General features: G+C 43.3%; 1 protein-coding gene across 4 annotated transcripts in view; it reads right to left on the reverse strand.

Moving 5' to 3' along the window:
- Positions 1-13,989, reverse strand: part of zgc:92107 (uncharacterized protein LOC492329 homolog) — a 32,960-nt gene that overhangs the window by 11,454 nt on the left and 7,517 nt on the right. Inside the window, exons 1-2 of one of the 4 annotated variants that reach the window (XM_034868346.1) lie at positions 9,714-9,965; positions 9,053-9,559 (exon numbers count right to left, since the gene is read on the reverse strand). In XM_034868346.1, coding sequence (XP_034724237.1) covers positions 9,053-9,559; positions 9,714-9,760 — 554 coding nt within the window. In that variant the 5' untranslated portion in view covers positions 9,761-9,965. Of the gene's footprint in view, positions 1-232; positions 513-9,052; positions 9,560-9,713; positions 9,968-13,989 lie in introns of those variants that run through there. The other 3 variants (XM_034868347.1, XM_034868348.1, XM_034868349.1) reach the window with 3 other exon arrangements.

The raw sequence follows: 13,989 nt of genomic DNA on the forward strand, positions 1-13,989 counted from the left end.
CCCTGCAATCAGGACTTTTCATTCCTCGACTGATCAAAAACTTGCCCTCTCAAACCAATGAGTGTGTCCAAAGCGCGCATTATTGCACATACTACACGCAGGGACACAGTTAGCGGCTGGCCTGAGTAAGGCACATGTGACGTAGGACAGAATATACAAGCTCAGTAGACTTCCTCTCTTAATCGCAGGTCAAACAGGTAAATAAGTGTGAAGGCAGGCAAAGGAGACTTACCTTCCCTCCTTCCAACCTCTTCTTAACATTCAGTGGGGTAATTAATTAGATCAAAGCGGATCACCTTCTGTCCTTGTAGGTCCAAACATAAACACAGATCAGCGTAGAGCCAGACCAAGCACTCTCAAAAGGCTTCCTTTTTCCAAGTGCACTACGACTTAGTTGAGAGTTGGGCTGTAACGGCAGTAAGAGGACGCAAACGGAGGCAGAAAGAGGAGGAGTGATCCCCCTCTCCTCCCCACATCTCTCTGGAACAATGCTGAAACAATTCCCCTGAGGTCCTTAAGCCAAGGGCATACTTCCTTTAGTCCTCCTAGCTACAGCTCGCCATTCTCTAACTCTCTCTCTGTCTCTCTCTGTCTCTCTCTCTATAAAGTGAGTCACACCACCTCAGCGGTTTGAATGTAAACAGGCTCTCATCTTCAAACAGTCCCACATATTAACCATCCAGGCAGGGCCTAAAAACAGCTGGATCTCAGCCACCTGGCACAGCACCAGGACAGCATGTCACAACCACTGTTGGTACTGCTCCAATGCCCCCACCTCACTGAGACCAATCAACAAAGTTTATTGCCTAAAAAAAAACAAAAAAAAACACACACACAAAAAAAACACACAGACAGACTCAAGTGTGAAGACAAGAAGCGCTGATGGATGGGATTCGCCCCAAACCACTACTGTTTAGTTGTTACGATCAAGTGCGAGTATGTATGGTTACACGGGGTTGATAGGTGACAGCTGTAAACATGAGAAGCCACTGTTTGTACTCTTTCAAACAATGTATGTTTTCTCACTCTGGTCCTGTCAAGCAGGAGGAGGTGATACGAAAGCTACAAAATCATTCCCACCTCAGCAGCTGACCGTTTAGCACCAGTTTGCTACAGCAGGAAGAGCTCACACCTGAAACATCAAGGCTTTTCTTATAATTGGACGGCTAAAGAACACAGCTGACATCAAACATTAAACCACAATAATCAAATTCCTCTTCTATTATCCACAAACAAATCAAATCTTGTTGTTCACACATAAACCCATCTTGGGTTCATGTGACGACCAGCTAAAAAAAAATTCAGTCTTCCATGTTCTTGGGGGGCGGGTGATGTACTTTATGAGGACTGACCCTGAGATAGAAGTGACTACTGCTTCCTGTTTGAAGGAGGTCCACTGGAGGGCTTCCCCATAACAGGAAATGCCTAATGTAATGTTCACATGCTGTGCCTAGGGCAGAAGAATGGGCTAAACCTTAATTATAAAAAGGACTTTTTATATAGCTTTACTACATTTTTCACAACCTACATGAAAGATTCTATATACCTGGGCCGCTGTCCTTAGATGCTCAAATTTTATGTCCCAAAAATGTCTATACTATTCCTTCATGTCCATACAAAACACTAAATTATATATTTGATGATGAATTCAGTAGCAACATTAAACAACCTAATGTTTTAGGACTGAAACCTGACACATTCATGGGCCTGTAGGGAAGTCCAGCTCGCAGTGTTGAGAAAGAGAGAGATTTTGTCAGGCTTGGTTTCTGTTGTCTGCCTACTATTGTCCCACTCAGGCCCAGCAAAGGTCTGGCATGTTCTCCATTTCTAGCACTGGCACATGTTGAACGTCAGCAGGGAGTTTGGTGCAATGATCATTGCGATTGCATGGGGGCCGGGAGAAAACTCCAACAGTTAAGGCTTTACAGTGTCTTTGATCTCTATCCAAAGCCTCTAATACCGTTGCACAGTTAGAAAGGCAGTTGCATACCAGTACACCTCAGGTCAACCATATAAAGTATGATTACAAACCAAGAACCAAAAGAGAGACAAAGACAGTACAATGGTGAAAAAAATACAACAGACCTAAAGTGGAGCGACAATTGGTGGGGGTGGGGTGAAGGAGAACAGAAGAGAGCTCGAGAGACAAGAGAGGAGGGTGTGAGCATGTGTAAATGAGAAGGGGTGGGGATTAGTCGTGGGAGAGTGCAGCACGGGAATGAGCGGGAAGGCTAGCATTCCTCAGGGCTCATTCAGGGGCCTCTGTGGCAGTGTGGGGAGATACACAATGCATGGCTGTGCCATCGTCACGGAGACGCCTCTGTCAATGACAGCAATGGGGCAAGAAAGATAATAGGGACAACCTGAACCTGAGAGAGCCACCTTCTACCACCAGACAGCAAAACAGACTCTTATGTAACACTAAACAGGCCTCGACTTTACTCTAACAATAGTGAAAGTTGTTTAGAAAGGGCGTGTTGCCTGCTAGAAGCCTCCTGCAGGTGTTCAATGTTAGCTGAAGGTGGGGATTATGCACAGCAATTTATCAGAGGTTAAATGATACATGATAATTATCAGTGGGAGTGTAAAAACTCTCCAGATTTTCCAAATCCCTCGCTGTTTGTGAAAACATAATCCCCATTTCAACTATTTCTTAAGCACACATGATAAGACACACACAGCACATATGAACACACCTATCCTTTGTCTACATTTGCACTTACAAACCCCTTCATTCAGAACCCAGAGCTAGCATGCGAGACCTTTAAGAAGAGAAATGTTAGATAAAACAAAGTTAGAGGCCCTTTGGAAACCAATAGTGTAATCTGATTGGCCTCTGGGTCAGCAAATCCACTTAACAGTCAGCAAATTTCAATTAGTCTCAGTAGCTATGGTGTCTCACACCCACAGCCCACACCCACCTCTGTCACTGCTCTGAATATTGCTGTGGTCAGGTCGTCTCAATAACCAACTAAATATACTATGGGGACTCTGCTGTCAGCAGATTTTCTGTTGCGCCCTTCTTTCCTGCATGGAATAACGGTTGTTGGAAAAGCCATCAGCTGAGTCACTTTGGCAAATAGGGATATGGATTTTGCGAAGCTCTAAAATATACCCAATGGGAATAGGGAGGTCTGAAAAACAGGAGTTATTATTAACATTGGCTTGACAGGAAAAGGAAATGGGGTCGCACAGGCCAAGCTTCTGCTGCACAAACACCTCAGAGTGCAAACCAATGGGATCCCTGTGATCTGCATAGAGGAAGGAAACTGAAAAGACAAAGAGGATTCGCTCTATGTAACAATGTTGTAACATTCAAAGCTGATTTTTCTTCTTTGTTGTACTTTTGAAAAACCTTTCATAAAACTATCAATTACAAGAATAAAATAAGATTTTGGACTTGAAGCAAAGATTGTAGCCCCTTAGTTCCTGTCAGGCACCTCCAGAGAACCAGCTGTCCGGCAACAGCTGAACTGACGCAACTCCCTCCTCCGAGCCAAGATGTCTACCAGTTGTGCATGTCTGTGGCTCCTGCAGCCCGACCCCCACTGTGGTGCTGGGTTGGGCCAGAGGGCGGCCACTAAGATCATTTTGAGGCCAACCCAGCTGGATTCCAGAAAGACGCGCCTCTAAGAAAATTGAAAGTGTATCTGCAACTCTTTTTTTTGTGAGAGCAGATTACATGATACAACTGAACACACACACAGAAATGTTTCCCGTCAGTCTCAAGTCTCAAAGATAAGATCAGGCACACAAAAGAGCGCAGAAAAACGACAAAATGGTAGTAAACATTGATGTCCCATTAAAAATGGATGTGAAAACCCTGTAAGCACCCTAAAAAAATACCATCTCTGCATGCTGCAAATCAGCTGAGGCAGCCAGAGCCGCATGCCTGAGGCCAGTTCATATGTTGTGGCACTGGTTCTTCATGAAAACACTGGAGATATTCTCCCGTACCACAGCACCAGTTAGTGAAGTTAACTGTAAAAGCAGGGTTTCAATACACTGCTTCAGTGAGACATACAACTGTAGTTCTGTAATCTAGTTCTTGACAATATTATGAAATGCGCATTCCCAAAGTGAAACATGACATGCATACCAGAGCTTGAGTTGAGTGAGAGCTGAGTTTCTGGTAACGAAGGGTCTGAGCTCCCATGAAAGAGTAAAATCCTACATTTGTGTCAGTCTTTAATAATACATTGCCAATAACCATTTTAAAACACAAATAGATCCTAGTACTTTTTCAATATATTTAGTAATATTCACATAATCAAAATGAACTGTATTTAGTATGGCACACATGCCTCATAGCAATATGCTTTTGTGTTTAATCAACCGTTTTTTAATGTTCTTCCTAATGTTAAATAGTTATATGTATGTGTAATTTGTTTCTGTAGCCTATTATTTCATACTAATGTTTAATATGTTTAGGAATGCACCAATAACCAAGGCAAATTCCTTGTTAAGTGCTACTTACTTGTCAATAAAACCATTTCTGGTTCTGATTGTGGTTGTTTAAATTTTGTTGTTCTGTATGACAAATGCCTTTTTTTAAGATTATTTTTTGGGGGCTTTTCCCTTTATTAGTGACAGCAGATAGACATGAAAGGGGGAGAGAGACGGGGGATGACATGCAGCAAAGGGCCGTAGGTTGGATTTGAACCCGGGCCGCTGCAGGACTCAGCCTACATGGGGCGAACGCTCTTACTGGGTGAGCTGGAGGTCGCCCCACAAATGCCATTTTTGATGTTGAAGTCAAAGGTTAAATGACCAGAGTTTAGCAAAGGCCACACCTGTTCCATTGTGGGAAGAAGGAATACAGAAAGCCAACGTGGCTGCGGAGGAGAAATGTACAGGCTCAAACACAGATTTTGCACGGTCCAAGAGATGCACACGGTAATTGTGCTTTTGTGATTCAGCCTTGTCATTTTTGTTTAATATTTGTTGTTATTTCCTTGCATTTAATGCACTTTCTGTACTGTTGTGACGCTGTCATTGTGGGGCCTGTCTAGTTAAGGAAACGTGTTTAATAGACTCTAAAGTGACTGATAGAAGTATATTTGACTCATTGTATTTTATGTGTTTATTTTCTTTGTAGTTTTCACAGTGTCTTACGACGGAAGTGTGGAAATATATGATCAAAGGACAGCTGTATGATGCATGGTCTTATTCAATTGGACCAGTGTATTGAAAGCAGTGTTAGCTTTAATATATGTAATTACACTCAAATCACCTCTGTTCTGTTGTCATTGTAAAACACACTGTATTGAAACTTTCATGTGTAGTCTGTGAATTTAGTCTGAGCGATCTAGCTGAGCGATCTAGAGAAAATCAAATACCACTATATTCTTGACCAAATACCTCAATATCATTATTGCAACAACATGGTATGTATAGTTGACTATTGGTGCTTTAACAAAATGTTTTTTACACAATGAGATTTTTTTGATAAATATTCTCCAGAAATTATTTAAGGAATAGTGGGTAAGGTACATAATAGAAAAGCTAGAAAAGTGTGGTAAGTTCAGAAAATGACATCCCTCAACTGTAATGCAGCCTTTAAAACCCGGTAAAGGCAACACATTCCCATATGGCGATATTACGATATATCCAAAATCAAAGACGATATCTAGTCTCATATCGCGATATCGATACAACATCGCTATATTTTGCAGCCCTACTTTCAACCCTTTTAATTTACGTTAGTTAATTTAGACACCCCCACAAAGCTCTGATTATAACTCAAAGCCTAGTGTATAGAAACAAGATAAAGACATTGTACCTGTAAACCAGACCAAAGAACTTAACATGCCCACTTGTTCAAGTTCAAAGTGCATCATTTTTGCCAAGGAAAAAAAGAAATGGGCAGACTTAAAACATCATCGGGAAAGAGCTGAAAATCAGCTTACTACACCGGAAGTGTAGAGACGAAACATGTCTTTCTAGTGTGCGTAAAGATTTTGTGGCTATGTCCTTAGAGTGGTGGGAGATGAAAAGCATGAGAGGCCACCAAACGTGCAGACAATGTGTGACTCATTAAAAACTTTATCTACCCCATAAGACGCCCCCTTGTTTCCTAAATAAACCCACTGGTGATTTCTCCTACATGACTCATAGCCAGACAGTCTCAAGCACATGAGGAGAAGCTTGTTTGTTCTTGGCTTTTTTTATACTTTTGCTTTCATGAGCATGCTTTATTAATAAAAACATGTCTCTAAAAACTTCCCAAAAATAGAAATTAAAATAAAATGTTTAAAGTTCTGGCTTTTAGTTTATGTGCACCTTTGGGGAGAGCTTTCTACATTTGTCCTTCAGTTTCCCTGAAGACCAAATTACCCAACATGCCTTTAACTAAACTGGTTGCAAACTCACATGAAGCCAGCTATCTTATCTACTCTTGTGTGAATCTAATTCAACTTAGGTATGGGCACATACAAATAAACAATGGAACAAACTAGACAAAGTGGAGGTTTTAGGTACTGATGTATCCAACTTTGTGTAAGCTTTCTAAATCTTTTTAAAAAGGAACCCAAAGCCAGTCAACAATCAGGAAAAGTGAGGTTTAAGACCGAATGCTGGTGCACTGCTGTATCATTACAGGGCTAAATGAGAGGGAACATACAGGTCATCTGGTGTTCTTCCCCATTCAGGATACCCAGACTTCCTGCTCAGAGAAAGCTCTCGGTTGGGGGGTGGGGGGACAACTTTTATTTATGTTTATGTGGGAGCCTTTGGTTCTTTTAGTGGTCCATTATCCGTACCAGACCCCATAAGACAAAAGAGTGCTGTGCCTGAAACCCGGACAAGAACCCCCTTGGGCCACTTCTGGGTTGTCTTACACCATGCTGTCATGTGTCCTCAGCAGACTTTTAACATTCACTCAAGCTCAGCATGTCTTTCTGTAACTTCAGTGCTGCGGAGAAGAGCCCACACACAATGAAGACTGGCATACGCACTGACTACAAACCAACTATGGTGCAATCCCAAACAGATGTTGTCTGGTTGTTGGTGACAAGACACCGACAGTGAACGATTAGTGAAATTCAATACAGATACAGTTAAAAGCTAGTTGATCTGTAACACCTTTAGGTCCTACGTTGTGGTAAGAGATCAGATTGCTTCAGTTTCCTGTCCCTATAACCACATTTGACCGACATGTTTACCTTCTGGAGATCACGGTACTTCCCTGATGAGCTTCACAGGCTCAAAGTACCCAGACATTCCCAGAACACGTGATAAGACTTGGCCAATAAATAACAGATTTGGCACTCTAGTAGGTGTCTAGTGACACGTAGGTGTGCTCGTATCAGCATGAAAATAGACAAATACAAAGATATGAGCTTTAGAAACCCAGGGAAAGTAAGAAACATCCACCAACTAGTTCTTAGAGAGACACACAGGGTGTGTTTTGTGGAAACTATCCATTATGAACATATTTATTAATAGCCTAAAACAAAAGTAAATGAGTGCTGAAAGAACTGGGATTGTCCCATCGTCACAAAGAACAGCATTGTTTTTCAGAGGTAATAAGTTAAAAACATTTCATCCCCGCCAAAATTTCCCAGAGAGGAAAAAAAACACATGAGGTCTAAAATAGCTGAGACGTTCAAATCAAAGACGGAACGATGAAATACCCTATTAATCTAATGAACTAAAAAAAAAAGTTTTGACGGAAAGTAGCATAAACAAAAAAAAGGAAGAGGATATTCTCATGAAATTCCCCAACACTCCTCTGTTTTGTGGGACAGGACAATTAGCTAACCTTAAACCACTGTGACCCTAATAACTCTTCATTTAAACATTCTTCGTTGTTCTTACCCATTGATCCTTGAGATTATCAATATGGCAGGCCACTAACTGAAGACAAGCATTTCTCAGCCTTAGTTTTCATCCATTTTGAGCTGTCACATTCCACCATCTTTGTGCATTTTGTAGTGGTTTCTAATTACTTGCTAAAAAATGGAAGCTGGTGAGCATGTGAAGGGCCATATGGCCAAGTAGGGTATCGGGCCTCTGTGGGCTAAAGACTCTTCAGCCTTCCTCTGAGGAACACAGCTGGTCATTGTTTTAGGGGAGACAGAAAAGGCTGTAAGAGAGGTTGAATCACTGGGACAAAGTGAGACCCTGTGGGGAGTTTTAACACTCCCCATACACACCAGAAAATGCAACAAGGCCTCCAGTAGTGTCATTCAACAGCCATGGCTGACCAATTAGTTCCCCCTCCACCTTTACGTAATCCCAAAGGATCAGAGGGTCAGAGGAGAGAACTCCTAAGGGCCAAGGTGAGGTATAAGAAGAGCCAGGAGGAACCGGAGAGCCAGAGTTGCCACGGCAGAGCCTCTGAAACCAGCAGGGTTCGCCTTGTTTATAGGCAGCTGGAATAGCGGTTCTGCTTGCCATTAACCACAGACAACACTCTCTCACATGCCTCTTTTGGGTATGCTTTCACCCATACGGGGTGTTACAGTCTTTGATGCCTTGGAGCCTAGATTTGAGAAATGAAGCATTGGAGCAGAGCAGTGCAGGGTGGTTGTGAGCACACAGAAGGACACTAAGATGGCCTCAGTTGACCTGTGCCAAGGGAAACAGAAGTGGCATGTCTGGAATCCGGCTTGGAGGGAAGAGACGGTGGTTTGGACGAGGCCACAACGCCAAACACTTGATGGGGTCTCTGAATGACTTACTGTTAGGGGCTGTTCGGGGGCGGGGGGGGGGTACGCCGTAATATAACGGACCGTTCTCCCCATTTGGTAGCGATTTGCTGAAATGGCTGAGCACGGTTCACAGGCGATAGTATGGAAACATGGGATATATGGAATGTTCAGATAAGTGAGAATGAAAAGAAAAAGCAGTCTGACTTCGGATTGAGTGGTGAAAAGCCAAAATATTACTGTAAGTTCTTAGAGCAGAAGCATTTGAAAGTCATTACGACTCACATTGCCACATGCTGAGATGACTATCACATTTCCTGCTAATTTGATCCACTAATGATTAAGCATAAATCCCTTTCCAGACTTACTGTAGAGGCTACTGAATGTTTGGTCAGGCTTACCTCTGGGGGTCTTTACTGCCGTCTGTGCCGTTTTTGGTGCTGCTTCCGTCTCCTTGCAATCTGCTGTCCACTGCCGGGTCCAGCTCAGGGTGGGCAGCCTCATCATTGGTCTGTGGAGCTCTGGGGACAGGGTTGTCTCCCTCCTGCTCGGGCAAAGGTGTGAAGCGCCCCTGGCTCCCTACACTGCTGACACTCCCTGTGGTCCCATGGTGGTGCCTGTCCACGGCCCCTCCAGCCCGCTTGGCCTCACTGCATCGCCTCATGGCCTGGAGCTGGGAGAGGGGCACTATATCAGCTCCCAAGGGTCGATGCCAGACTGTACGGCGGCCAGTAGAGTTGTAGTAGTAGAAGCGGCCACTGTGGGGATCGAACAGCTCCCACCACTGGTTACCGTCTGCCTGGCGGACAGGAACGCCTGAGGGGGGATCCCAGCCGCACTCACCAGTGGTCAAGTTCACATACATACGCTCACGGGAGCGTGGCTCCAGGATCTCCACCCAATCAGAGCTGAAAGAGAAGAAACAAGGCAAGGACAAGAATGAAGAATTATTGACAGCTAAAAGAATGACAACAGAATATCCACCAACAAGATACAAAGACGCACTGGGGGCCACGTTCACGCCTGAGTACTAATCAACTTGACAAGCAGTAAACAACTCACACTGTATGACAGCTTGAGAGGGCTAAAAAAAATGACCACTTGCCCATATGTAGAGTGTATCAATGTGTGTGTCCCCCACTGCCTCCATCTGTGTGTGTGTTGCAATGATGTCATCTCTTTGGTAGGCAATGGAGCAGCGGGAGTGATGGTGAGTGTTTACTTAATAAGGGGACAGGTGGACTCACTCAGTGAGAGACCAGGCATGGAGTCAGCAAGGCCCAAAGAGAACCATACACTCCGAGTGCTACTAGGGCAAAAACCACCAAGCTTAACTACAGTCATAGAGAGGCAACAGCCAACTCAGCACAATACACACAGACAACAAAAAAGAGGGGGAGGAGCAGAAAAAGAGAGGCCTAGAGAGAAATGGAGAAAACGACCAGTTTGCAGAAAGGCATACATGCAAAAGGCACAGATAAGAGGGACAACCAATTACACGCAATTAGAACATGAACTGAATTTCAGCATAATTATAGGACACTATTTGTGTCAAACAAAGTGTGTGGCATATTGCAATTGAAATGTGTAAAATGTATATGCAGACGTGATCGGCCAAATAATTGGACTTATTGATGCCATTTTCAAATAATCAGATCATTGATCGATGCCTGTGCTCACAAGAGCAAAAAAATGTCTGAGTGCAGACCCTTCTGCAGGCAGCCTTATCAGCGTGGCTCAGGCTGTTTCAATTTGGCCTATCTGTGGGCAGAAGTCAGCGCCACAGCAGCAAGCTTTGCATTTTCAAAACTATGCTGCAAGTTATAGCTGCCAACCAAACACACACTAAACGTAGAAAATGTAGACAGAGTAAAATAAATGTTAATTTAAGTTCATCAATTTTGTGTTACATTTATTATTATTGATTTAAATTGTATCTTATCAGATGCAAAAAAAAAAAAGATTTGCATTTTACATTGTCCATCCTGCTCTCTAAATATTGCCATTTGGCCATTAAAATAAAATCCATAACGGTCAACCACTAATATGCTGCAGCTACCTACATAAAATCAAGGTCAATAAATGTGTCTGACAAAGAAGCGAGGACTGCAGTTTGCTGGTGACATTTATCCAGGCCATGCTACTCTTTAGTGGGCTCTATTTCGTCTCCTTTAATGTAGTTCCTTAATGCAGGCCTTAACTGTGCCAGCAAATCCATACGGGAACAGAAACACTGCAAACGGGCAACAAGAGTCCTTTCCCCAGGTCAGACACAGTAGATGTCTAGATCAGAGCCGGAGAAAGGACTCCAAATATTCAATAAATCACAACACTTCCTTCTTGTCTCACATAATGACCACTCATTTTCTCTTTTTCAATACCCCACTCAACTCCTTGCCTAGTATCTTTGAGAGAAAAGTGCCAGTGGGAGTGAAGCCCTGTCACAACAATCCGGCATAGTTTGGATATTTTCCCAGCTTTCTCTGGACAGAGAAGCTTTTCTTCTCTCCGTCACGGTTGTTTGTCACAGGCGGCCTGCTGTCCAGGCTACCTGTGATGATCAGAAGGGGCATTCAGCTTTGCATGGATAAGAGTTCCTACAATGTCCAGCACATGTACCCACACTCATTCCTATGTGCCTGCCAAACCAACCCTATGTGCACCCCCGGCATCAGAAATAGAAACAGAGCAGTGTGGTGCCAGTCAGGTCTGCCAGGGTTACAATGTCACCGTGTTGACCACAACTCATTGGGAGAACAGCTGATCTCCATTTTAACCGCAAAGCCTTGAGGAACTTTGACATACTACCTTTTCATCAAGTATTAATTCTCAATCTACATCTCTTTTATGTGCTTCCACCAGGCTCTCCGTCAGTTGATTTAACTGCCAGGTAAACATAGAAAGAGCAGGGAGAGGATATAGGAGCCTTTCACATGCGGTCTTACCATGTGTTCCAATGCTTTATGCTGGGAAGCCATCTGGTCCATCCCTTCACACCAGGCAAGCAGCTCTGACCTTAGTGGACTCAACATTAAGGGTTGTGGGAAAGGTATATATGAAAGTGTCAAAAAATGTTTTTTTCTGTGTTTGTTTGTCTTGCAGAGTTTGGATTCAATATGGCAGAGTAGCGATTACAGTCTGAGCTACCACAATGAGGCCCAACTATCAGAAGATGACTTACAGACTAATTAGATTCGCAACACTTCATGGGAAGGAAGCCTAGCAAATAATGGGCCATTCAAAGCAGAGGCCAAACAGTCAATACCATCCCACACATACCAGCGCCTTCATGCTTTTACTGCTCCCGGCCTCCAAAAAGAGCCCTTCCCACTCTGAAAAACTGATCTCTCCATGCTGCATTCCTAATTATTCAGTCCTGTGTTTGTCATCACTCTCTATATTGTATTGGCATCCAAATAAACCAATTCTTAATGAAAATGCAGTAAGGGAAAGCTGAGGCTGTGTGTGTCTCTCTGTGCTTATTTCTTTTTGAGTCACAAAACTCCATGGCAGTGATGACATTGGGGAAACCAGCACAAAATGTAACAAGCCGGACACCGCAACAGGAAACCAAGGATGGGGGTCAACTGTGGAGGCCATGGCTGACGAGTTTAGCAGCACGGGATGCAGTGGTTGCATAAGGACTGTTCCCTCTGGGTAAATAAACAGCAGTTAGAGCTGAGAGCGAGCCTGCTGGGCTCTGTTGACACGACCAGATAAGCAGGAAGACAGACCAGTGTTCAGGTTATGAAATTCCTGGAACATCACATTCGGGAGTGATTCACAATCACTCAAACAACATGAGTGATGTCCATTACATGGGTTTGCTTAATACAAAGGGACTTGTCTTCCGCAGGATTTACCAGGACTAAAGGTCGACACATTTTTATTTTTTTCACAAGTCTCAAAATTAATTAGCGGACAGACATCAACCTAGTTGCTATACATTTTGGTGAAAAGTTACTGTCCGTAGTACTTATTAATTTAACTTCAGCCTACTCAGCTTTAGGCGATTCTCTCCGAGAGGCAGACATAAAAGTATAGTGCAGGACTCCAAACAACTGATGCAGTCTGCGTCGTACTGCAAATGTTCATAAATGGTTTGGAATGCAGTCTGCACCAGCTCAGCGAAGTACAACTTCAACACAAATGTTTTATATTGAACTAAAATTAACTCATTACACACATGGCCCTTTGACTAGGACAGAGCACCTGATTTTCCTCTGGGGAACGTCAATCTAATTGAAGCAGACTTGCATGCCAGAGACCCGAGTTGGGGGTTTGTGTGGTCCTAAATCAGTACTTGATTGCACTTCAGTTAATACAGGAACATATGGTGTTTGTCCACTACATGGTACCTACTTGACTCGCCTCTATTCGCCTTTGTTGGTTTGCCTTTACAAAAACAGAGTCCCTGGTACCTGGTACCACCTCAGTCTAGGTTCCATGCGAGTTGAGGCGATACCAAAAGGTGATGTGAAAACTTGCAGACTACTGATTGGTCGAGGGGGGGTCCTGAACAAACCCACCGTGTTTAAATAGTTTAGCCATGTTTTTTTGCTACCAGCTTCTTTTGAAGCTAAATGTGTTTCCTGCTATGATAACCAGCCATGGCGGGACTAATCTGCAATGGGACAAGGAAGACTGTTCACCGTGGCCAAGGCGAGCAGGTAGCATTAATGGAAAAATGCCAATAGAGAGTTGAAGAGTAGGATTTTTCAGCTAAAATACATTGTTTGATTGCAACAGTGGGGTTTCATTTTCCTGGTGACAATTCAGTCTCAAAAACTCGCCACAGCTTTTAAAAAGATTTGGAAATCTAACTATGAAATACAATGTCCTTTTTACTCTTGCGTGTAATAACACACTCTCTGCTCTCTTGTGGCGAACAGGATCTTTGTCTACCATTTGGGTCAAGGAGACGCTTCAGCCTATGGTACCATTACAAATTGACTAAAAACAAAGCTTGTCAAACTGTACAAAACAAATCTCGGCAAACAGAGCCTGCCACTGAGACCAAGAGGACAAAACTGACACAGGCACACATACAAATACGTGCACCCAAACACACCTTCTCAACCATCTTGTTACTCCTAGTCCCAATGTGCCAAAGGTCTCCTTCTGAAGAAGAATTACTCCATCTATCATCTACAATTTACAGTCAGCTCCAAAAATAACTAGAACAGAGCGGTTTCCCATAGTGAGGGAAACAACAGAATATAGCTCATGGAATCTGCTCCATTGTTCTAAGCCAACGCCAAAGTGTAAATGGCACTTTTCCCAGAAGCGATAAACATAGAGGACTGGACAATACATTCACTAGAAATAGGGCAACTAG

This window comes from Etheostoma cragini, chromosome 4, assembly GCF_013103735.1.
Source record: "Etheostoma cragini isolate CJK2018 chromosome 4, CSU_Ecrag_1.0, whole genome shotgun sequence".
Taxonomy (NCBI): domain Eukaryota; kingdom Metazoa; phylum Chordata; class Actinopteri; order Perciformes; family Percidae; genus Etheostoma; species Etheostoma cragini.